General features: G+C 61.3%; 1 protein-coding gene across 1 annotated transcript in view; it reads left to right on the top strand.

The window, feature by feature from the left end:
- Positions 1-14,469, top strand: part of DTX1 (deltex E3 ubiquitin ligase 1) — a 100,120-nt gene extending 85,651 nt beyond the window's left edge. Inside the window, exons 4-10 of the mRNA XM_039505531.1 lie at positions 1,478-1,539; positions 2,800-2,961; positions 5,395-5,456; positions 7,576-7,734; positions 8,041-8,202; positions 8,692-8,781; positions 9,945-14,469. Of these exons, the coding sequence (XP_039361465.1) occupies positions 1,478-1,539; positions 2,800-2,961; positions 5,395-5,456; positions 7,576-7,734; positions 8,041-8,202; positions 8,692-8,781; positions 9,945-10,169 (922 nt within the window). The 3' untranslated portion in view covers positions 10,170-14,469. The remainder of the gene's footprint in view (positions 1-1,477; positions 1,540-2,799; positions 2,962-5,394; positions 5,457-7,575; positions 7,735-8,040; positions 8,203-8,691; positions 8,782-9,944) is intronic.
- Positions 14,470-22,059: the final 7,590 nt, after the last annotated feature.

Here is a 22,059-nt window from a genome sequence, read left to right as displayed (position 1 = left end):
AAGGTTGGAGAATCACTGGGGTAGGGGCTCTGAATCCTCCCCTCTCTCCCTGGGGCATTGCAATACAGTGAGGGGGTCCTGGTCCCCTGCCCCCGCCCCCAGGTGGAGGAGGCTCCTAGCCTCTCTGCAAGGCTCCCGCCGAAGCAATCCAGCAGCTTTACTCCACAGGGAGCAGGATCTGCCTTGCTGACATTTTGGCCCAGCCCCAAGAGCCTGAGCACTAATTAATACGATTGAGCACAGGGCTTAATTGAACAAATGTCTGGGAAAGCTCTCATCACCCCCGGGGGCTGGGCTCTTCATTACCAGCGCGCCTGGCCGCACTGACTGGGCTGGGCACCATGCCTGCCTGCTGCTGGCAGTAGCCGGAGGGCACAGCCGGCACAACCCGGCCCCCCCATGGGCTCCCCTCCCCCAGGACTCCTGGCCCACAGCCCCAACCTTTGATCCAGGGGAAGGAGCGGGGCGGGGGGAGCAGGTGTCTCAGGGATGTTCGGCCTGAAAAGCAGAACAGAGTGCTGTAGGTGGAAGGAGATCAGTGGGGGGTGGGGATGGAAGGGAGCCTGGCTCCTAGGGCAGAATGGACATGCTCTGGCTGTCGTGTAATGGCTTGGTCCCTTCTTGCCTGCGGGACTCAGTATGCCTCACCCAAGGAGAGAGAGGGAGGCTTATTATCCTCAGTGTGCAATGGGGAAACTGAGGCAGGGGAGGGCATTGGCCCAAGGCTGCCCAGTGAGTCAGCACCAGAGCCAGAAGCAGAGCCCAGGGCTCCCTAGCAGGAGCTGTACACAACAGGTTAGGGGCTCCACCAGCCCCATGCTGGGGGCTCTAGAACAAGGATGCCCCTCGAGCTGGGGGGGCTGATTGCTTTTCCCTTTGATTCGTTCTGCAGTCTCTCTCTCAGGCCCACTCCCACCAGATCCCTAGCCTCAGGTGCAGGCAAACCCGCCAGCCAGTGCAGCTTCCCCCAAAGCCCCTCCTCACCTGTCTCCATCAGCCAGAGGGGCCTGCCGCTGTTCTCTGCTGGCCTGGGATGCCCAGCGTCCACTGCAGGCGCTGGTGGGACCCCCACTGAGTTCAGGGGGAATCATTTGTATCCTGTGCTATGAGATAGAGATGTAACAAGGGCACCAATGGGGACACAGGATCTGGGTCAGGGATCCTCGTTTCGAGGGTATGACAGAGCGAGGGGCTCTCTGCTGGTCTGGCTGTGGGTTATGCTCCATTAGCTAATACTCTGAATGCAGGAGTGGTCGCCTTTAGATCCTGGGCTGGATTTCTGCACTCTCTTGGAAGGGATTCTGGCATCACCCCTGGAAAGGTACAATGGTCTGGGGAGCAACATCACTAACTTCACCTCCGCTCCCGTCTCCCTCTCCGGGAGCAGTGGTTTCGGAGGGTGTGGCTTAGCCTTCTGGGCACTACCTTCCAACAACTAAATGTGCTTTCTGCTTCACTTCTCTTGTCTCTGCTTCAGGGTTCCCGCCCTCCCAGTTAAGAATCTGAATGGAACTGGACCAGTCCATCCTGCCCTGGCAGGTAAGAGCAGCTGAAATTCCCCCAGCTCTGGGCAGCTGTCCACTCCTGGGTATAACACTGCCCAGTGAGATGGTACTTATTTATCCTGGTGAGTGTGGATGGATGGATGGTTGGTTGGGTATGCCGGATGGATGGATGGATGGATGGATGGTTGGTTGGTTGGGTATGCCAGATGGATGAATGGATGGTTGGTTGGGTATGCCGGATGGATGGATGGTTGGTTGGTTGGGTGGGTGGTTGGTTGGGTATGCCAGATGGATGGATGGATGGATGGTTGGGTATGCTGGATGGATCGATGGATCGATGGATGGTTGGGTATGCCAGATGGATGGATAGATGGTTGGTTGGGTATGCCGGATGGATGGATGGATGGGTGGTTGGTTGGGTGGGTGGTTGGTTGGGTATGCCAGATGGATGGATGGATGGTTGGGTATGCTGGATGGATCGATGGATGGATGGATATGCCAGATGGATGGATGGATGGATGGATGCATGGGTGGGTGGTTGGTTGGGTATGCTGGATGGATGGATGGTTGGTTGGGTATGCTGGATGGATGGATGGATGGATGGTTGGTTGGGTATGCCGGATGGATGGATGGATGGGTGGTTGGTTGGGTATGCCGGATGGATGGATGGTTGGTTGGTTGGATGGTTGGTTGGGCATGCCGGATGGATGTATGGTTGGTTGGGTATGCTGGCTGGCTGGCTGGATGGATGGTTGGGTATGCTGGATGGATGGGTGGATGGATGGATATGCCAGATGGATGGATGGTTGGTTGGGTATGCCGGATGGATGGATGGGTGGGTGGTTGGTTGGGTATGCCGGATGGATGGAAGGTTGGTTGGTTGGATGGTTGGTTGGGCATGCCGGATGGATGGATGGTTGGTTGGGTATGCTGGCTGGCTGGCTGGATGGATGGATGGATGGTTGGTTGGGTATGCCGGATGGATGGATGGATGGATGGTTGGTTGGGTAAGCCGGATGGATGGATGGATGGGTATGCCGGATGGATGGATGGATGGATGGGTGGTTAATTGGTTATGCTGGATGGATGGGTGGATGGATGGATGGATGGATGGTTGGCTGGTACAACCTACCCATCTCACTTCAAAGCGAAGGGACCATCCCAGCATTTGAGCTCAGTCTGACAGACTGCAAGGGATCCTGTCCCATGCTGTGATTGTTGCCACTCAGTGGGGAGATAATCGCCCAGCCCCCGAAGTGTCTGTGCTTGGCCTTACCATCTCTCTGTGACACAGGTATGACAGGCATTTTGATGTGTGCTGCTGGGCTGCCTGTATGCCTGACGCGGGCCCCGAAGCCCATCCTGCACCCTCCGCCCGTGAGCAAGAGCGACATCAAGCCGGTGCCCGGGATCAATGGCATCTGCAGGAAAACCAAGAAGAAGCACCTCAAAAAGAGTAAGAGCCAGTACCCTCTCTCCAGCCCCCAGAGCCACACGCACTGGCCTCCAGTGCTGGGATCTAGCTGGGAGCACGGCCCTGTGCCTGTAACAAAGCCTGCCTCTTCCTTTCCTCGCCAGGCTTCGGTAAATGACATGGAGAGGCCGATAGTCACAGCACAGCCTGGAGTACATCACCCCCCCACCCCCGAACCTCACTCCTGACCCCCAGGCCCCTGCTATCCCAGTCCTGGGCTTCTCTGCCAAACTGCCCAGTGATTTTCTAATATAGACAAACATCCCCTACACCCTGGCCCAAGACCCTCTAATGCATTTTCATGCCTCAGCCAGATTCAAACTCAGCTCTCCAGAGGTGTTATGCCCATCTGCTGAAATCACCCACTCCGGCCTAGGGTGATGCCCGGGCACCTTCTCCCTGATGCCCCAGAGCCGCGGAATTATTGTGCCATCTGGTACACTACTCATGGGCCGTTTAACACGTACTAGGCGACAGAGGATGTCATACACAGGGTTTGGTGCATCCCCAAGTCATCCTCACTGCTAATGTACAGCACAAGGGACACCTGGCACCCCGAAGGGGTTGCTAATGGGGTTGCTTTTCGGTTATTGTCACCAGCGCTGAATGAGGCAAGGGCTGCAGAAAACGCCTGGCAGTGAGACTTAAGGAGGGGATCTGCTTAGCTGAGAGGTGACAGTGTGTGAGAGGGAAAAGACCAGCTGCTAAAGGGCTCTTTAGACTAGCAGAGAAAGGCGGAACAAGAACCTATGGCTGGAAGTTCAAGCCAAATAAATGCAGCTTAGACACGAGTATTTGACAGTGAGGGTGAGTAACCACTGGAACCAACAGCCAAGGGAAGTGGTGGATCCTCCAGCGTGTGAGCTCTACAGCTCACGACTGGGGGAGGGGCTTTAGCCAATCAAAGGCTAAAGGGCTGAATCCAGGGGTAATGGCCTGTGAGCTGCAGGGGGTCAGACGAAATGATCTAATGATCCCGTCTGGTCTTGAGCTCTGTGAACCTAAGACTGTTCTTATCTGCAAGCAGCTGCAATGGGGCCGTGGAATCGGTTCGCCCAGCAGAGCTCAGGACCCCGTGCTAGGTGTGCACGGATATAATGCCCCTGTCCCAAAGAGCTTCCAATCTAAATAGACAAGACAGACAGAGGGGGGCAGGAGGGAAGGATTATTTTAGGGTCCTACCAAATTCAGTCCATTTTGATCAATTTCACAGCCAGAGGGTTTTTTAATTGGTCAATTCCACATTTTCACATCTGAAATGTCAGTGTTGTACTGTGGAGGTCCTGACCCAAAGGGGGTCCTGTGGAATCACAAAGCTGTTGTGGGGGGGGTCCCGGGATTGCCACCCTCACTTCTGTGCTGCAGCCGCAGAGCTTCCTGCCGCTGGGGGAGGTACCTGGAGGTACCAGCATGGGGGAGATCAGCTCCACCTGCACGTTCCTGCCCCGGCTGCAGGAAGGTCCATGGCTGCTGAGGCCCAGACTCAGTGCTTCTGTAACTCGGTGCCAGGCTCCACCAGTTCCAGCCTCCCTAACGTGTGGGCATCAGAAGAGATTTGCAGAGTGCACCAGGGGCCTCCTGCAAGGGCCAGAGAGGAGCAGCGAGCAGTCGAGCCCATTGTTCCCATTGCGTCCCTGAGACACACGGCCTTGGCCGAGCTCCCCATCGTCTCATTGAGAGAATGTGCTCCTGCCCAGCGGCTGCTTATAAAGCTTAGGTCATCAATACCATGTGACTGGGTGCCCAGTCACACACACCAAGTGCCAAATGTGCAGTGTATTGGCAGAGGCGTGCACTGCCCCCTCCCCACACACAGTCCCAATCTTGGGGGGCACCGTGACAGGCCAGACCCTCGCCTGTGCCGAGCAAGCTTGCGGGGAGGGGGCTGGGTCCCAAAGGGTCGGCAGTAGTTTGCCCTGGTTTAGCCACCTGTGTTTGAGATGAAGCGGGAGGGAGCCCCGTGGTTCAGTGGACGTGGTGTGACCCACTCCTCACCCAAACCACGGCAGCCTAGTCCCTGGGGATCCCAGCTCCAAAGAGCCGGAGTGGGGAGCTCTGTGCTAGCCTGACCGGGGAATTTCATCCTGACTCTGCCTCTGAGCTGCAGGGACCCCTGTGCTAGGGGGCAGCAGGATTCCCTCTTCATGCTCACTTGCTCCTGTGGCTTCCAGGAATGGAGCTCCCCAAGCTGATGAAAGGCTCTTTCTGAACTCCCAGGGGTGGGTTTAACCTTCTCCAGCCCTGACTCAGAGATCCCACCCGCTCCAGCCAAGGCAATTTCTGTGTCTGTCCGATCCTGCCCCCCCCCCTCGCCCTGCCCCTCCTTAGCCATGGAGCAAGGGGCTGAGTGGGTGGCCCTGGGACGCTGTGGGCCATGAGGGCGCAATCTGAGCCTCTGCTTCTCTCCTGGGGCAGGCAAGAACCCCGAGGATGTGGTGCGCCGGTACATCCAGAAGGTGAAGAGCCCGCCGGACGAGGTGAGCACCTGCACACGGTTCTCACCAGTGGCCCTGCCCTGGGGCGGCTGGGATCGGACAGTACCCAGGGCCGGGGCTCTGCATGGATGACTAGGCCTGTCTGAGTGGCAGCCGCGCGGCGGCCTGTGAATACACGGTGAACTCTTGGGGACACAGTGAGACACAACACACCTGGCGTAAAACTACAGCAGCGGGGACCCCAGCAGTTCCTCCACCCACAGGCACACACCTCACCTCTGCCACCCCCTTAACTCTGCCCCCCAGGACAGCAGCCTGGCAGCACTCCTTTCCCAAAATACCCCCTGGAGACCCCCCCGACTCCCCCTAGGCCCTCCCTTCTCCACACTCCCCCTGGCCCGGGGAGCGGGGGGAGAAATGGAGGTTGCGGTGGGTGCGCTGAGCTGGCGTGGGAGCCTGAGCTCACTGGGAGCTTTGCTGCGTGTCTCCCTTTGCTAGCCTGGCTCCAGGAGCTTGCTGCAGAGCCCTGGCCCAGTTTCCAGCTCCTTGGGGCCCCAGGTTTCAACCACTCGCTGCTGCTGCACCAGTTCTGCAGTGGCACCGAAGCGACTGAAAGGGACGGGACAAAGCGGTTAACTGCCCCATGCATCTAGCCCTGGCCCTGGTGCAGCCAGTGCCTGCTATGCTCAGACAGGCCAGTCCTCCGGGCAGGGAGCGGGGTGATCCCAGTGACAGGGAGAGAGGCCAATGGGAGAAGTGAAGGGCAGAGGCTGGGGGTGGAGGGAGAGAGGCCAAGAGGGCAGTGGGAGCAGGGTTGTGGCAGAGGGGCCAAGGGGGCAGTGGAGGTAGGGGGTGTGGGCAGAGGGCCCAAGGGGGCAGTGGGGGCAGAGTTGGGGCTGAGGGGGTACTGGGGGCTGGGTGGGCTGGGGCAGGGCCACGGGGGCAGGGTGGGCAGGGCCGAGGGAAGAGTGGGGGCAGGGGGGTCAGGGCAGTGAGGCTGAGGGGCAGGGGGTCGGGGCAGTGGAGCTGAGGGGCACTGGGGGCAGTGTGGGCGGGGCAGGGCCGAGGGGACACTGGGGGCTGGGTGGGTGGGGGCAGGGCTGAGGGGGCAGTGTGGGCAGGGACAGTGGGGCAGAAGAAGAGCGGGCGAGGAGCGGGGCAGGCCATGGGGCAGGCAGGCGTCGGGTAGCCGAGCCGGCTGGCGGAGCAGGGCGGGGGGGCAGAAGAAGAGCGGGCGAGGAGCGGGGCAGGCCATGGGGCAGGCAGGCGCCGGGTAGCCGAGCCGGCTGGTGGACCGGGGCAGGGGGGCAGAAGAGCGGGTGAGGAGCGGGGCAGGCCGTGGGGCAGGCAGGCGCGCCGGAGGGGGGGGGGCAGAAGAGCGGGTGAGGAGCGGGCAGCAGGCAGGCGCCGGGTAGCCGAGCCGGCTGGTGGACTGGGGCAGGGGGGCAGAAGAGCGGGTGAGGAGCGGGGCAGGCCGTGGGGCAGGCAGGCGCCGGGTAGCCGAGCCGGCTGGCGGACCGGGGCAGGGGGGCAGAAGAGCGGGCGAGGAGCGGGGCAGGCCGTGGGGCAGGCAGGCGCCGGGTAGCCGAGCCGGCTGGCGGAGCAGGGCAGGGGGGCAGAGGAGTGGGGCAGGCCGTGGGGCAGGCAGGCGCCGGGTAGCCGAGCCGGCTGGCGGACCGGGGCAGGGGGGCAGAAGAAGAGCGGGCGAGGAGCGGGGCAGGCCGTGGGGCAGGCAGGCGCCGGGTAGCAGAGCCGGCTGGCGGAGCAGGGCAGGGGGGCAGAGGAGTGGGGCAGGCCATGGGGCAGGCAGGCGCCGGGTAGCCGAACCGGCTGGCGGACCGGGGCAGGGGGGCAGAAGAAGAGCGGGCGAGGAGCGGGGCAGGCCGTGGGGCAGGCAGGCGCCGGGTAGCAGAGCCGGCTGGCGGACCGGGGCAGGTGGGCAGAAGAAGAGCGGGCGAGGAGCGGGGCAGGCCGTGGGGCAGGCAGGCGCCCGGTAGCCGAGCCGGCTGGCGGAGCAGGTGCCATGGGAAGCTGTGTCCCCAAAGGCTGCAATGGCGCCAGAGGCCCGTGGGCAGGAGGGTGATGGGGGAACCGGCTGCTGGGCTCTGGCTGGGGGTGGGCGGGAGCAGCCCGGCTCTGGTAACACCGCGCTCCCCGGCAGGACTGCACCATCTGCATGGAGAGGCTGGTGGCCTCGTCCGGCTACGAGGGCCTGCTCAGCCACCGGGGCGCCAAGCCGGAGCTGGTGGGCAAGCTGGGCAAGTGCGGGCACATGTACCACCTCCTCTGCCTGGTGGCCATGTACAACAACGGCAACAAGGTGAGAGCTGGGCCGGGGGGACCTGCTGGCTCAGCCTGGGAGAGCCCCAGGGCAGTGCTCCTCTCCCCTCCCCCTCCGATCCCCTGCCCCAGCCCCCGGCCCCGCAGGGTCCTCCCAGCCAGCGGAGAGTCGGTCAGGTCCAGCCTTGGTGCCCCTCCAGGGCCTTACCCCAGCCGGCACCAGGGGGGCCGAACAGCCCTGCAGCAAAGGGAGATTCCCCCAGTAGCCTGTTTGCAGCCTGTGCCCTGGAGCAGGATGCTCTGCCTGGCTGGCTGGCCCGCCTCACCCTGTGCCTCTGCCCCCAAGGATGGCAGCCTGCAGTGCCCCACCTGCAAGGCCATCTATGGGGAGAAGACCGGGACCCAGCCCCCAGGGAAGATGGAGTTCCACATCATCCCACACTCGCTGCCAGGCTACACGGAATCCAAAACCATCCGCATCGTCTACGACATCCCCACGGGCATCCAGGTGAGGGACAGAGGAATCTCGGGGGAAGCCAGCGGCTCTGTGGCCCAGAAGAGTTGGCGCATGCTGCCTCCCCCTGGGAATCCCCCCCGTGGCTAAGCACGCCCCATTCTCATACCGCTCCACCTGGCCCCAGCGGCAACGCATGGAGAGACTGGGGCCTCCTCTGCTTCCCCCAGCAGCCGGGCAGAGGCAGCCCAGGGTGTGACACCCCAGGGATTTGGTGGTGGGTCGAGGCCAGGCCCCACCTCCTACTCCTAGGTGGTGCGGGCGCTGGCCTCCCCGTAGTTGTGCCACGCCCTGCCAGGCGGGAGCTCGCTCAGACCCCTGCTGCCTGCAGGTTGTGCCCCATTGTTGACCATCCAGCCGGTGCCTCCTGAGCAATGCAGCGGGCCTGGGCAGCCGTGCTGCCTTCTGGAGCAGGGGGTGCCGCGTTTCAGGCACAGCTGCTGGCTGTTGGATTTCCCCAGCGTCTGCTTTGTTCCCTGCCAGGGCCCAGAGCACCCGAACCCCGGGAAGAAGTTCACAGCCCGAGGCTTCCCCCGGCACTGCTACCTACCGGACAACGAGAAAGGCAGGAAGGTGAGTGGCCTGCCCCCACCAGCTCGTGGAGCCTGGCTGCCTCCCATAAAGCCGGCTCACTGGGAGGCTGCAGCTTCCCACAAGGAGCTGGCATTGGCGGGGGGAGGCGAGGGGGAGAGAAGCTCACCCCCTTGTGACAGCTGCTGCAATACTCCCAGCTCTTCTGCTGCAAACGGGTTTGCTGACTAGCGCATGTCGCTAGCACCAGCCCTGGCACAGGGGCTTGGAGACGTACATCTGAGTTGGCGATTTCAAAGGAGCAGAAGGGAGTTGGGTGCACAAATGCCAGGATGTTCAGTGTCCTAACTCCCCTAGGCTCCCTTGCTAATCCAGCCTTGCAAACTTCAGACCCTCAAAGCCCTAGTATTTAATCTAAATACCTATCGGGGGCTGTGCAGGTGGGGAGAGGAGCCCCCTCCCCGGCCCGGCCCGGCCCGGCCGGAGCTGCTGGGGTGAGAGAGGGCTGGGGGGAGTCCCTGGGGCAGCTCGACCCCCAAACCGCTCATCCCCAGTCCCACCCCAGAGCCCACACCACTCCCGCACCCCAACCCTGTGCCCCAACCCTCTGATCCCCCGCCCACACTCCGAACCCCTCGGCCCCACCCCCACCACACATCCCCTCCACAGAACAATATTCATTCCGCACGTGGCCACAAGAAATGAGCGGGAACCGTGAGCGTGTGCCCGAGTCAGTGACCACACAGGCCTGGGCCACACGTTCCCACGCGGCTTGTTGGCTGTAGTAGTCAGACGCCGTCTCTGCCTCCGTCCTGTTGCAGGCGGGTTTGAGCCTATGCTGGGGGAACGACACGCAAGGCTGGGGCGTGTCCAGGCCACAGAGGGTTATTCTGCGGGGGGCTTATATTCCCGTGCTCTGCGGAAAGGAATAGCCTCCTAGGAAGCCCCTGTGTTCTGGAGGGTGGGGCAGACCCCAGATCAGACCAAGCTCCAGTCCGGATCGTTCTCTGGGTTCCTGTACCAGCTCTGCTGTGACCTGGCAGAGCTGCCTGTCCTGCGCTAGAGAGCTGCCCGGAGGGGGCTGAGCCCCCGATATCAATCAGGGGCAGGCAGCCTCTCCCCTCCCAGGACATGCTGCAGACTGGGCAGAGGAGCTCAGACCCCACGCAGGGTGCCAGGGTGTGTGACCTCCCTCCGGCCCACAGGTTCTGAAGCTCCTGATTGTGGCATGGGGCCGCCGGCTCATCTTCACCATCGGCACGTCCAGCACGACGGGAGAGTGCGACACGGTGGTGTGGAACGAGATCCACCACAAGACAGAGTTTGGTTCCAACCTCACTGGTCATGGCTACCCCGACCCCAACTACCTGGACAATGTCCTGGCTGAGCTGATGGCCCAGGGGGTCTCGGAAGCCAACCTGAAGGACTGAGGAGGAAGCCCCCGCTCTCTGCTAGCGTGCTGCTTGGCAGCCAAACCCCGCCTGCGTCCGTGCGCTCGTGCGTGTCTCCGTGAGTCCGTCCTCCACCACGCCATGCCCGGGAACCACCCGCCTTCCCAGCTCTCACTCTGCTTCTGCTGCCTTGACCTGCAGTAACCTTCAGACTGCAATGCCGGACCTGGCTGGGTGCCGCGGAAGCGTACGTCCCCCCCAGGCGGGTGGCTCCCCCTTTAACCGAGGCCATGTGTGCGCCCCTCGCACACGCCGGCCGGCGAGCAGCAGGCCAGCAGGAGCCGCGTGAGTGACCAAGCAACGCAAAGCTGGGCTGATTATTTTTTTATACTCTTGTGACCTGTGATATTTTCCCTGTTCGAGACCCCAGCCCACACCTGACTGTATACACACGCCCCCACGTGTCGCTCTCGCTATGGAAATCTTGTACAGTATCTACTAGAACACACACACATAGCCAAGGGGGCAACTTCTAGCCAGCCACAGCACCACCATCTGTCCTGTCCAGTCTGTGCCAGCATCGTCTGCGTGAGCCACCTTCCCCCACAGCCACGTGGCACATTTGCCATTGCTCCTCACTGCTGCAACTCTGAAAGGGAGGGAGAGGGCGGGGCGGGGGAAGGGAGCAGGACGTGCACAGGCGAGAGCTGCTCCCACAGCTGGGCAGGGATGGAAATGAGGTGGCTCTTACTCCGCTGACTTGGGGAGGGGAAGCGCTCAGAGCTCAGAGCCAGCCCTACTGAGCTGCCAGGCCTGCATGCACCATCCCTCCCCGCCATAGTGAAGGCTCCAAGACTGGCAGTGGTGCAGCGACCCGCCGGGCACTCTGCACTGCAGACACCAGCTAGCTATGGCCAGAGGTGGTTTATTGTCCTTAAAGAAGAGAGGTGGAGCAGTCAACACCCAATCGGCAGCAGTCTACAGACCTCTTGCCAGTGAGCCACCGATGCCCTGATTGGTCCCTTCAGGCGGCACCAGCCAGGATTCAAAGGGCCACTCGTGATTTTAAAAGCCACAAGTGCAAACAGTGGACGGCTGATACCCGGGTGCCAGTGGAGATTGGCACGCCTGCCTACCTGCATGCACGGGCCCCCTTTGCATGCATGGCTTTAAAAACCTGGGCCTGGTTCTCTCTCGGGGGTTTGTTCCCCATGTATGTAGCACACCCTGAGCTGGAAAATAAACCTGCTCTTCCGGGTGGGGCTCTCCCGCCTGGCAAGTGTCTGCTGTAGCCGGAGAGGTTGTGCAGCAGCAGCCGGCCATGGCCCCGTTCTCTGTGCACTGCATCACGGCCAGTCAGCCGCACAGCGCGCTCCTCCCAGCAGTGACTTGCGCTCGGGTGGGCCTGCACCGAGGGCAATGGCCACTTGCTGGCGGGCGGTGCTTTGGGGCGTATGGACACACGAGCGGCTGTTCAGGAGCTGGGGCGTCTCTTCCTAGCTCAGCCAGCCCTGTGGGGCCACCTTGGCTGGGGCGCGCCAGCTGCCTGGCGGGGCTAGTGCTGCGGCCCCACTTTGCTCCAGGCCGTTGAGCTCTGGGTAAGATGATACTTAGCAGCAGCAGCAGTTCACACCTTGCTGGGCTGCGCCCCTCTGGGCTGGGCATGTGACCGGCCCCTTCACCTCCCTGTTCCCTGCACAGTGGCAAACGGATGCGGGTGGAGGAGGCTGGGGTCCCCCCTGCTCCCCACACGGGCCATGGAAGCTGCATGGTGCACACAGCGAGGCTGCCCCAAGGGGCTGGAATGCCCCCCACTCCCTTCCACCCCACAGCACCCAAGGAGCTCAGCCCTGGCTGGAGGCGTGTAGCTGCGGCAGCCAGGGAAAGGGGTGACGGCATTGCAGTGGGGGGCTGGGGGAGTGTCCCATTCCTTCGGCGGGTGGGGACTGCCTGGCTGGGTGGGAGAGGTGGGAGAGAGGAAGCAGAAAGCTGGGGAGGAGGAAGAAGGCTGGGGGAGGGGAGGAAGGCTGGGGGGGGGTAAGGGAGAGGCGAGGAGAAGGAGCAGGTGGTGAGTCCATGGCCAAGGACTGGGTGCAGGCAGAGCCCCTGTGCTTCCTTGCTGTTGAGGAGCCGTGGGCCAGTGTGGCTGTCTGTCCTCCCGCTGCCAGGCCCAGGGTCTGCAGAGAGGAGAGGGGCTCAGACACCAGTGTCTCGACAGGGCCCAGAGGGCTGGCGCCTCCCCCAGGCAGGGGACAACGTACCAGCCTCTCCCGCGGGCCCAGCTCGGCACACCGGGGTGAGCAGCTAGGGTACCTAAGGCCATGAAGACCCCTCCCAGTGCCCACACGTGGGCAGGAACCTCACCCCCCCCCCCAACCCTCTCCCCCAGACCCACATGACTTGGGCTCCTGTACAAATAACTAACAGCTGTGGGCCATGCCCAGCTCCCGTCTCTCGGCCCCCAGCCTCCCCATCGGTGGGGCTCATGCAGCAGGAGTCCCTGCTCTCAGTGGCCGTTGTGCCAGTCCCCCTGGGTACGACACCCAGCTCGGCCATCCCCTGCCACAGCCACAGGCCGCCCTGGTGCTGCTTGTCAGCCCCGTATGGTACGAATGGCTTGTCCTGCCAGCGGGTACCTGGCAGCGCCGGCAGCAGGGATGGGCCCCGCCGGCCCCCTGCAGCAATCAGCTCAGGCCCTCTGCTTACCTGTGCCTGGCAGTGGCACGTTCACCTTTCACGTACCCAGGGCTCAACTGTGAAGCATCGGTCGCAGCCAGCGGGACATTGGTGGGGTGTTTGAGCCAGCGCCCTTCTCTGCTCAGGCAGGGCCCCAGGGGCACTGAATAGCTCCTGCCCCATAGTGTCCCCTTTCCCCAGAGCCCCTGACATGCCTGCAGCACAAAATCCCACAGCCAGCCCCGACCCAGGACTCAGCCAGGCCAGAGAGCAGCTCTCTCCCCACTATGAGAATCTCAGGCAGAGAGCAGGACCTGAGAGCAGCAAAACAGGCACACGCTGCATGCACACACACAGCCTGCCGCTCGCACCCCCCCGGCACACGGCCTGCTCCTCCACCCCAGGCACAAACTGTACATCGGGCACTCACTGTAGCCACATGCACACCCGCTCCCTCACACACACATGCAAACATCTCTGACACCCACACACGCTCAGTGCACACACACGTGCATGCACACATACACCTAATGCCCAGGCCATTAGGAAATTCCCTGCCCGCCCCACAGAGCCTGCCCCATTGTCAGGCCTGGTGTCTGGGACATGGCCAACCTGTAACGGCCTCAGCCCTGCCGCAGCTGCAGCTCCTCTGAGGGGGGGTGGTTCATGGGACACTTCTCTGGCGCCCACAGGCCTCTCACCAGCCCTGGCGTAAGGCGAGGACTGGGTCACTCAGGGAGCAGGCCAGCAGCTGGGGCGGGGCCGAGGGGGCCAGAGGGGTGAGTCCCCTTCCTGTGATTAAGCTGAGGGGGAGAGGGTGTAACAGGTTAGACACACACACACACACGGTGTAACAGGTCACACACACGCGCACACACACAATACTGGGGTTTCACTGAGCCCCTCCTGTTCCACCAGCCTGGATTCCCTCTCCAGGTTTTGCTGAATTCGTCTCTCCGCCTCTTGCAGCGCACACGGGTAGGGCCCCACCCAGCTGCAGACACAGCCTGAAGTCAGCGCTGTGCGAGGCCTCCCCCAGCACTCACGTGCACGTCTCCTTTGGGGAGACAAACCCAGATAACACTGTCTTGTGCTGTACAGAAAGAGCTGCACAGCGCAAGCTCATAAAAGTCCATCTCTTCCTCAACGTGAAGAGAGATGGGCACGACTCCCCCCCCCGTTAGAAATTGCACAAACTGGGTTTAATAATAAACAAATGTATTGATTATAAAAGGCAGATTTTAAGTGGTTAAAGGGGGAGCAAACAGAACAAAGCAAATAAAACAAAACACTCAAACTAAGCTTGATTTACTAAAGAAATTGGCTACAAATAATCATTTCTCACCCGCACTATGGTCACAGCCAGATTACAGGGATTTTTGCAAGCCGGCTGCAGTGGCCGGCTGCTTGAAACCTCAGGTGTTATTACTCACAGGCGAGACAACCTTCCAGCCTGGGCTCAGTTTTTCTCCCCTCTGTTCAGTTTTTCTTTTCGGGTGTTTCCCGGTGTCTCTTTGTGGGGGGAGGCAGAGGAGAACCTCGATGATGTCACTCCCCTGCCTTCTACAGCTCTTGTGTCTGGGGGGAGAACACTGGCATTCCACGGGGGGCACTTCAACCCCCTACCCCAGCCCAGTGAAAATGAGCGAGTGAGCGAGGATGGGGGGGGGACAAACAATGGGGGGAGGATGGAATGAGTGGGGGCGTGGCCTCAGGGAAGGGGGTGGGGCCTCAGGGAAGGAGCAGGACAGGGCCGGGTTAAGGGTGTTCAGTTAGCTGCAAAGTTGGCAACCCTACCTGTGCCCTGGGCTGTGGTGCCCCCGTGGCTGTTACCCCTCCGGCAGTGCTAAGAAGTCCCTTGTCCTGTGCGGTAGAGCAGACTGACATGGGGGCTGTCAGACCCTCCCCATCCCCCACCCAATAAGTACAGCCAGCCCAGGCGTCACGAACACGCTGTCCCACTGCATTGCCCCAGGCCCATGAATGACCCATTTATTAATGGGGCTGGCGTGCCTGGGTGGGGTGGGAGTGGGAGGAAAGGGAGCTGGCCCGGAGCTCAGCTCTAGCATCCTCCTGTGTTGCTGCCCCTCAGCTGTGCAATACGGATTCTCTCCCCCCTCAGGGCAGCGTCCCCGTCTCCGCAGGCCATCGGGATCCCCCACCCTCCAGCCACAATCCCAGCCTGTCTCTCCCGTCCCCTAGGACCGGTGATGCTTTCCGCAGCTCTGCAGCAAGAGCAGGCAGCCCGCTTTAGTGACGGCCTCGCTCAATGCATCTGCTTTGCCATGGGGCGATAGCAGCACCCCTGAGATGTGGCCAGACTGGGCGGCTGTGCCTCTGAAGCCAGGGGAGCCCAAATCCTACCAGCTGCAGGAACCTGCTGAGAGGTCAGGGCTGTAGCTGGTTTGCTTAAAATGGAGCCCATTTTAGCTGGCTGCCTTGAAGACAGAGACATGGCCTGCAGAGACTACAACGCCCAGCATGCCTTGCTCCCCCTTGAGCCGAGCTGCTTAAAGCCCCCAGGCGCTCAAGGTGGAGCATACTAGGCGTAGTGGGATCTGGAGGCTTTGGGCTCCATGGCCTGGCTCTCTGTATGGGCCTCGCTGGGAATCTTTAAGGGCTTTGTAATTTCCTTTGTCTGAATCGCCTCTGTCATGCTCAGCATGTGTTGATGTCTTTACAACTTATTAAATAAATGTGGAATCCAGCCGCGGCCGCGTGCAGCCTCCTCATTGCTGCCTGCGCTGGCGTGTGTGGGCGGGAGGGGGGCCGAGAGGAGTGCGTCACTCCCTAGTCTGGGTCACATTCGTCTCTGATTTACACCAGTGTAAATCGGAATGACGCCATTAGAGCCAAGGGGCTCAAGTGGATGTCAGTGAGCGGCAAATGCAGGTCTAGTGGCTAGAGTTGGCCTGAAAATATACATGCTAAGCCCAGCTCTATAGGTCACCTGCTTGAAGACTGTGGGCATATCACTGCCTGGCTCTGTGCCTCAGTTTCCCCTCTCCCCCTTAGAGTAGGGACAAGCGCTTAGGCCTGGGGTACACACAGCTTTCTGACCAGTATAGCCTCGTTAGGGCATAGGTGTGATTTTTAGACCAAACTGGCTGCAGGTGGATGCTGTTATTTTAGGCAAAATGAGCAGCTTGCCAGCAGACAGGCCTTTAAGCAAGGGGCAAAGTGTGAGCTCCTTCATGTCAGGATCACGGTGCCCCCACCGCGGGTGAAACCAGTTTCGCTGAAGCAGTGGGCGGGCAGCCCCGAGCACGGGCCCTGCAGCAGGAGGTATGAGATCTCCCGGTCAGTTACAGGCTCCTGGAGGGACCCCCCCGGATCACGCAGCACGAGGCGTCGCACCCGCGCACTGCAGCACCGCTGCTACTCAGCGCTCGCCCTGCCCACCATTGGGGCTTGCCCTGGGGCATCGCGCCCGCCGGCTGCCCAGCCGGCTTGTGTGTTAAAGCCCCTGGGCAGAGATTTCTGGCTTAGCCCTGACTAACAGGAAAGGGGTTGGTGCAGTCGGCTGTCTCCAGGCAGCCCTGAGCACTGGCTCTGGCCCGCACTAACCCAGCTGGTGGTCATTAAAGCTGTAATTAGCATCTGAGCTGCAGCTCCCAGGGAAGCAGGGTACCCGCAGCTGGAACAGGTGTTGCCAGGGCCTGGCGCAATGTTCCCAGCATGAACAGTAAGACTTCCAGGGCAGCCCAGAGGAGAGCCCAGGCTGACGCCATCCCCCGCAGCTCACCCTGCAGCTGGGCTGAGAGCGCTGGGGCTTTCACTACAGCCAGGGATTCCACACCTTTCCCCACAGGCTTCCTGCTAGCAGAGCCTGGGCCTGCAGCAGCTGGGAGCGCCGCACATGCAAACCATGCTGCAGGCACCATTGCTAGCGGGGCCAGAAAACCAGTGTTGTGTGGTCAGTAGTTTCTGGAGGCCAGCCCCTCTGGCGGCCAGACGCCCCTGCTCTAGTGCTGAGCTGTGCACTGCAGGGTGACGCGCCAAGGAATCAATCTTGCATGCTTTGCTTTGCACAGGCCTGGAGTGGGGCTGCAGCAAAGGTCTAATCACCCAGCAAGGTTGGGCAGGCTCACAACCCCTGCAGGCCGAGGAGCTGGGGCTTCCCAGGGCTGCAGAGAGTCTCCAAGGGACAGCTGACCTGGATTGGTTTCCCAGACTCAAACCACACACTCTGCTACTGGGAACATGCATGCAGCACTGCGCACTGAGGGATATGCACATGCATGTGCACACAGGGAATTGTACACTCACCACCAGCAGGGGCAGCTCCAGACCCCAGCACGCCGCGCGGGGGTGGGCATGCCGCTGGGGGGGGGCTGCCTGTCCGCTGGGAGGGCGGGGGCGGCTCCGTGGACCTTCTGCTGCAGTGTGCAGAGGAGGGTCCCGCTGGTCCGGCTGCCTTCAGTGGAGTGGGGAACGACTGGACTGGCAGGGCGCGCCGCGACATGCCGTGCTTGGGGCGGCGAAATGTCTAGAGCCGCCCCTGACCACCAGGAACACCTCACCCTCCAAACACACACAGAGCAACCCCTGGCCCGAGTGGCCATGCTCACAGAGTCCCCTGCAGGGATGTTGCATGTAGGAGCCAGGCCGTGCCGATGGCCTTCCCCTGGTTGCCCCGGCAATGCCCCCCCTGTGCTGCAGCACAGTGAACACCTGCCTGCAGGCATGGCAGGCGGTCTCCCATCCGTGCTGTGCTGCTCGGGGTCTGCGGTACAGCGAGGGGTCTCTGGTAGCACACACAGGCAGGTGCTGGCTGCTTGGTCAGGAACCCCTGCTAGGATTGGCTGCAGCAAGTGTGGGGTTTGGGGCCAGAAAAGGGGCGCACGCGCGCACACACACACACACACACACACTCTCTCTCTCTCTCTCTCTCTAATGTGCCTTGTCCCCAGGCATTTCCCCTGTGCTCCCAGCTAGAGGCTGCGAGCTCTGTGGGATACAGACAAGGCCGGGCTGGGGCCAGGAACACGCGCCCCAGGGTGAGCAGCCCCGTTTGCGATGGGGAGCGGAAGGCAGAGGGCACACCCAGCAGTGCACATCCAAGAGGCCACACAGGGAAGCCAGCTGATTTATGAGCTATTTACTGCTGGTGCATCCCAGGGCTCGGCACCTCCCCTGGGAGCAGAGACTTGCAGCTGGTGAGGGGAATGTGCTAAACACAGCGAATATGCCATCTTGTCTGCACAGCCAGGGCTGCCGTGGGCTCTGGGCTCGCTTGAACCTCAGGGGAAGATTGCCCAGCCCCAGGACAGACGGAGCTCACTAGCCCAGGCCTCATTTAGTGCCGTGTGGTGAGCCCCTGGTTGCAGACAGAAGTGTGGGGTTCCTCATGGGCTTCCCCCCGCGGGCAGCATTAGTGCGACAGTTTCCCGGTAGCAGTGCCTGTATTGTCACGTCCCCCAGCAGCTGAGGGCTGCCATTAGTCCCATTTTACAGCTGGGCAAACTGAGCGATTCCAGTCAAACGTAGCCACTACTTTTGGATGCCCACTGGAGACACCGAGGCCCTGACGGTTCGGAGTTCGTAGCATTGCAGGACTCTGGGGGCAAAGCCCAGTGCCCATTGCCTGCAGCTGTGCGTGCTGAGCACGTCTGCGAATCAGAGCACAGGAGCCACGTCAGACACCCAACCAGATGAGAAGCCACACGTAGTGCTCACGTGGGACATCTGGGCTGTGACTTGCCCAGAATCACACAGGCACTCACTCCGTGGCAGGGCCAGGGCTGGAGTCCAGCTCTCCAGGGCAGCAGGCACCGGCCTTAGCCAGGAGCCCAGCTTTCCTCTTCCTGCAAGCCCCTGCCTCCCTCATGCACACCAGTGCGGCAGGGGCCCTACAGACACCGCAGAGAGACAGGCAACACCTTCCCTAGCAACTGTGATTCCTCCCCGTGCAGGGCCACCCTGGGCACTCAGGCAGGCAGGGGCCTATGGGCAAAACTAGTATGTGCTCATGTCATTCACGACTGTATCGCAAGGCCCAGGCATAAGGAGGCTTAATATTGGTATTTCCTAGTGTTTGAGTGTCAGGGCCTGGCTGTGGGTGTCACGGCACACTCTCTCTCTCGCTCTCTCTCTCACACACACTGACTCGAAACAAACAGTAAATGTTTGCTTTCTCTTGGCGCTGATAAGCAGCTGGCTTCTCCGAAATGGAGCTTTGAAAGGGCATTTCCGCATTCCTGCAGCTGATTGCACAACGACGAGTGGCCACTTGACTTAAGGGGATTATGGAACATTTCCAGAGGCTGAGCACAGCGCAGTAACGCAACACCTCATTCACACTGGTGCTGCGGCGCTCCAGCGGGGACGCAGCAAACGTTATTCCACTCGCTGAGGTGCAGAACCAGCTGCGGAGTCAGAGCGCTCTACGTGCCTTGCCAGTGTGGCCGGGGGTGAGCTAGGGCACCTGGGGCTGCTTTAATGGGCTCTAACTCGCACGTGTAGCCAAGGCCTTAGACTTTGCAACTTTCATTACCCTCTTTGAACAGATTTTTGTGTGTGATTTCCTAGGTTTTAAACAAATGCAAACTAAAAACCAAAATTCCATCATATTGCCACCCACATGGGTCATCAGCAGGGTTGGAACCTTTAGATCCACCACACAGGTCTCTGCACTTGAGCTAAAGGGGTAATTGACAGCAGTAGAAGGTTGTTAGCCTCTAGGTGGCCCAGCACACGATGGGGATGAGACACTTTTCCAGTGGCTTTCACGGATATCTGCAGACAGCAGAGGACTGGTGAGACTCTTGGTTCCAGGCTCCAATGGGCACAGACTCTTCTGCCCAGTTCTCTCCAACCTGTCCCTGTCCTAGTTTGGGCTACTTGCCATCCTCCCCCACCCTCCCCAAATTAAAAAAAACCACCCTGTCACACACACCCAGCAGCCAAGACCCTAGGCGTGCACGGTGGCAGCCGGAGCCCCTGGGTGCACGGGGTGGCAGCCAGGCTCCTGGGCACTGGACTGGCAACCGAGACCCTGGGCACGAGACTGGAAGCCCGGAGTGCTGCTGCATTGCCCAGACCCGTAAATCCTGGGCCTATGAATAAGGCAGTCTATACTTTGGCAGTCGTGCATCAAACCGTATTCCCACCTGCTGCTGAGAATGTCCCACAGGTCCCTTGCCCGGACCATCTCACCAAGCCCCTCTCACGTCTTAGATTAGCAGGGGGCATTAGTCCAGATGCCTCGCTGTAGGGCTGGCTCTGGTCCCATGGCAGCTGCTTTCCTAGAGGTGCCACCAACCACCCAACGTGGTTAGTGAGTCAGGCCTATAGAGGTCCTACAGAGACCAGAGCCCACCCTGCTCCACTGCTGTTTTCTGGACTCTGCCCCAAACAAAATCCTCATTGCATCAACATGGAGTCCCCTGCAGAGACACTGCCACAAAAGGGAGACAACTGCACTTACCCCCTTGCACACAGCCCTATCTAACCAGCTTTTTCCCCTTCCCAAGCCTCTCTGGGAGCCCACTCCGCCCTCAATTCCAGTTCTTGTGCAGATATGGTGACGTCCCACATGTCACTAGAGGAATTGTGGGGAGGCAGCCCATGCAAATGAAGCTCCCTTTGCACCAGCTGGGGGTAGCGCATGCCCTCCCTCTGGCCATAGCTCACACTGACAGCAGCCAAGGAGAATGCGGCTCAGCACCAAGCGTGGTGACCCTGGCCAAAACATGCTCAAACCCCACCAGGCAAAAACCTGGGTGTCTCCATCCCCCGGCTAGCCTAGCCCACACCCAATACGCCAGTCTTGGCAGTGCTGGCTAGGCCCAAGGCTGCCCCACACAAGCCCCAGGCTTCGGTTACTTACAGCTTTGCCAGCTGTTCCCTGTGTGGGCTAACATTGGCCATAGTGGCTCAGGCTGACTGTTTCTGGGAACGCTCAGCCAAACCAGCTGCGCCATGCAGAGAAGCAAGCGAGGGACGAATACATTGTTCTGCCTTTGTTAAAAAATCCTGTCAGCCGCTTCTTTGGGAAGCTCTCGCACCCTGTGCTTTGGGGCAGAGACTAGGCGTTTGGCAGGGGGCTGCCCTGGCTGTCAGGGATGTGCAGGGCCGGGGTGCAAGGATGCTTCGTGCCCTAGGGGAAACTTCCACCTTGCGCCCTCTCCCATCCCTGAGCCCCTGCCCTGAGGCGCCCCCCCTCCCACGGCAGCTCCCCCCCTCCGCCCTGAGGCGCCCCCCGTGGCAGCTCCCCACCCTCCACCCTGTGGCACCCCCCACCCCAGCTCACCCCTGCCCCACCTCCTCCCCGAGCACGCTGTGGATGCTTCACTTCTCCCGCCTCCCAGGCTTGCGGTGCCAATCAGCTTAGGCTTGGGGAGGAGGCGGGGCAGGGGTGAGCTGGGGCGGGGAGTTCCCCTGCGTGCCGCTCCCCCCCTTACTTGCTGCAGGCGGCCCTCCCCGCGCTCCCCTGCCCCAGCTCCCTCCGCCTAAATGCCGGCGGTGACCGGGGCGGCTGAAGATCCGGCCGCCACGGTCGCCGCCGAAGAAAATGCTGCCCCCCCAAATGCTAGTGCCCTAGGCGACCGCCTAGGCCGCCTAAATGGTTGCACCGGCCCTGGGGATGTGCCTTTCGCCAGCCCCAGGAATACCCACCCCAAATAGGCCAATTTATGAGCCTTCGAGAAACTGCACTTTGCACCTGTTCAGTAGAGGATTCTTAGCAGCTAAACGCCCGCAAGGCTCCATGGTTACCGGACACAGTGCAGCCAGGCTAAGCAGGACTTTCCTGGCAATTGCAGCTCGGCTGCTGGAGGCCGTGCCAGGTCCAGCGCTCAGCATCTGAACTGGGAGTCGGGAGACCCTCTGTTCTGGGCTCTCAGTGCCCAGGCAACACGGAGGAGGAAGGGGACAAGGGCCGGACCGGGGAGCAGGTAGCAGGGAGTAGATTTGGGACAGGAGCTTGGGGGATGGGGCAAAACCTGGGCCTGGAGGCTGGCAGAGAGGGAGAGCTGGGGCCGGGGGAAGACTGGGACTGCCTGGGGAAGGAGACTGGGACTGGGAGGCAGTAGATGGAGGGAGACTGCGATTGGATGAGGAGCCAGGGGCGGGAGACTGGGAGTGGCTGCGCAGGGACAAGGGGACTCTGAGGATACACAAGTATCCCAGGGAGGGAGATTGGGACTGACAGCGGCGAAGGGAAATGTGGGCGGGGGGGGGGGGGGGCACAGATTGGACGAGAAGTTGGGATGTGGGGAACTGGGACTGGCTGGACATGGAGCCTGGAAAT

The sequence above is a fragment of the Mauremys reevesii genome, linkage group 18, assembly GCF_016161935.1.
Source record: "Mauremys reevesii isolate NIE-2019 linkage group 18, ASM1616193v1, whole genome shotgun sequence".
Taxonomy (NCBI): domain Eukaryota; kingdom Metazoa; phylum Chordata; order Testudines; family Geoemydidae; genus Mauremys; species Mauremys reevesii.
The sequence above is the reverse complement of the archived record's forward strand: the minus strand, read 5'-3'. Positions and strand labels throughout refer to the sequence as shown.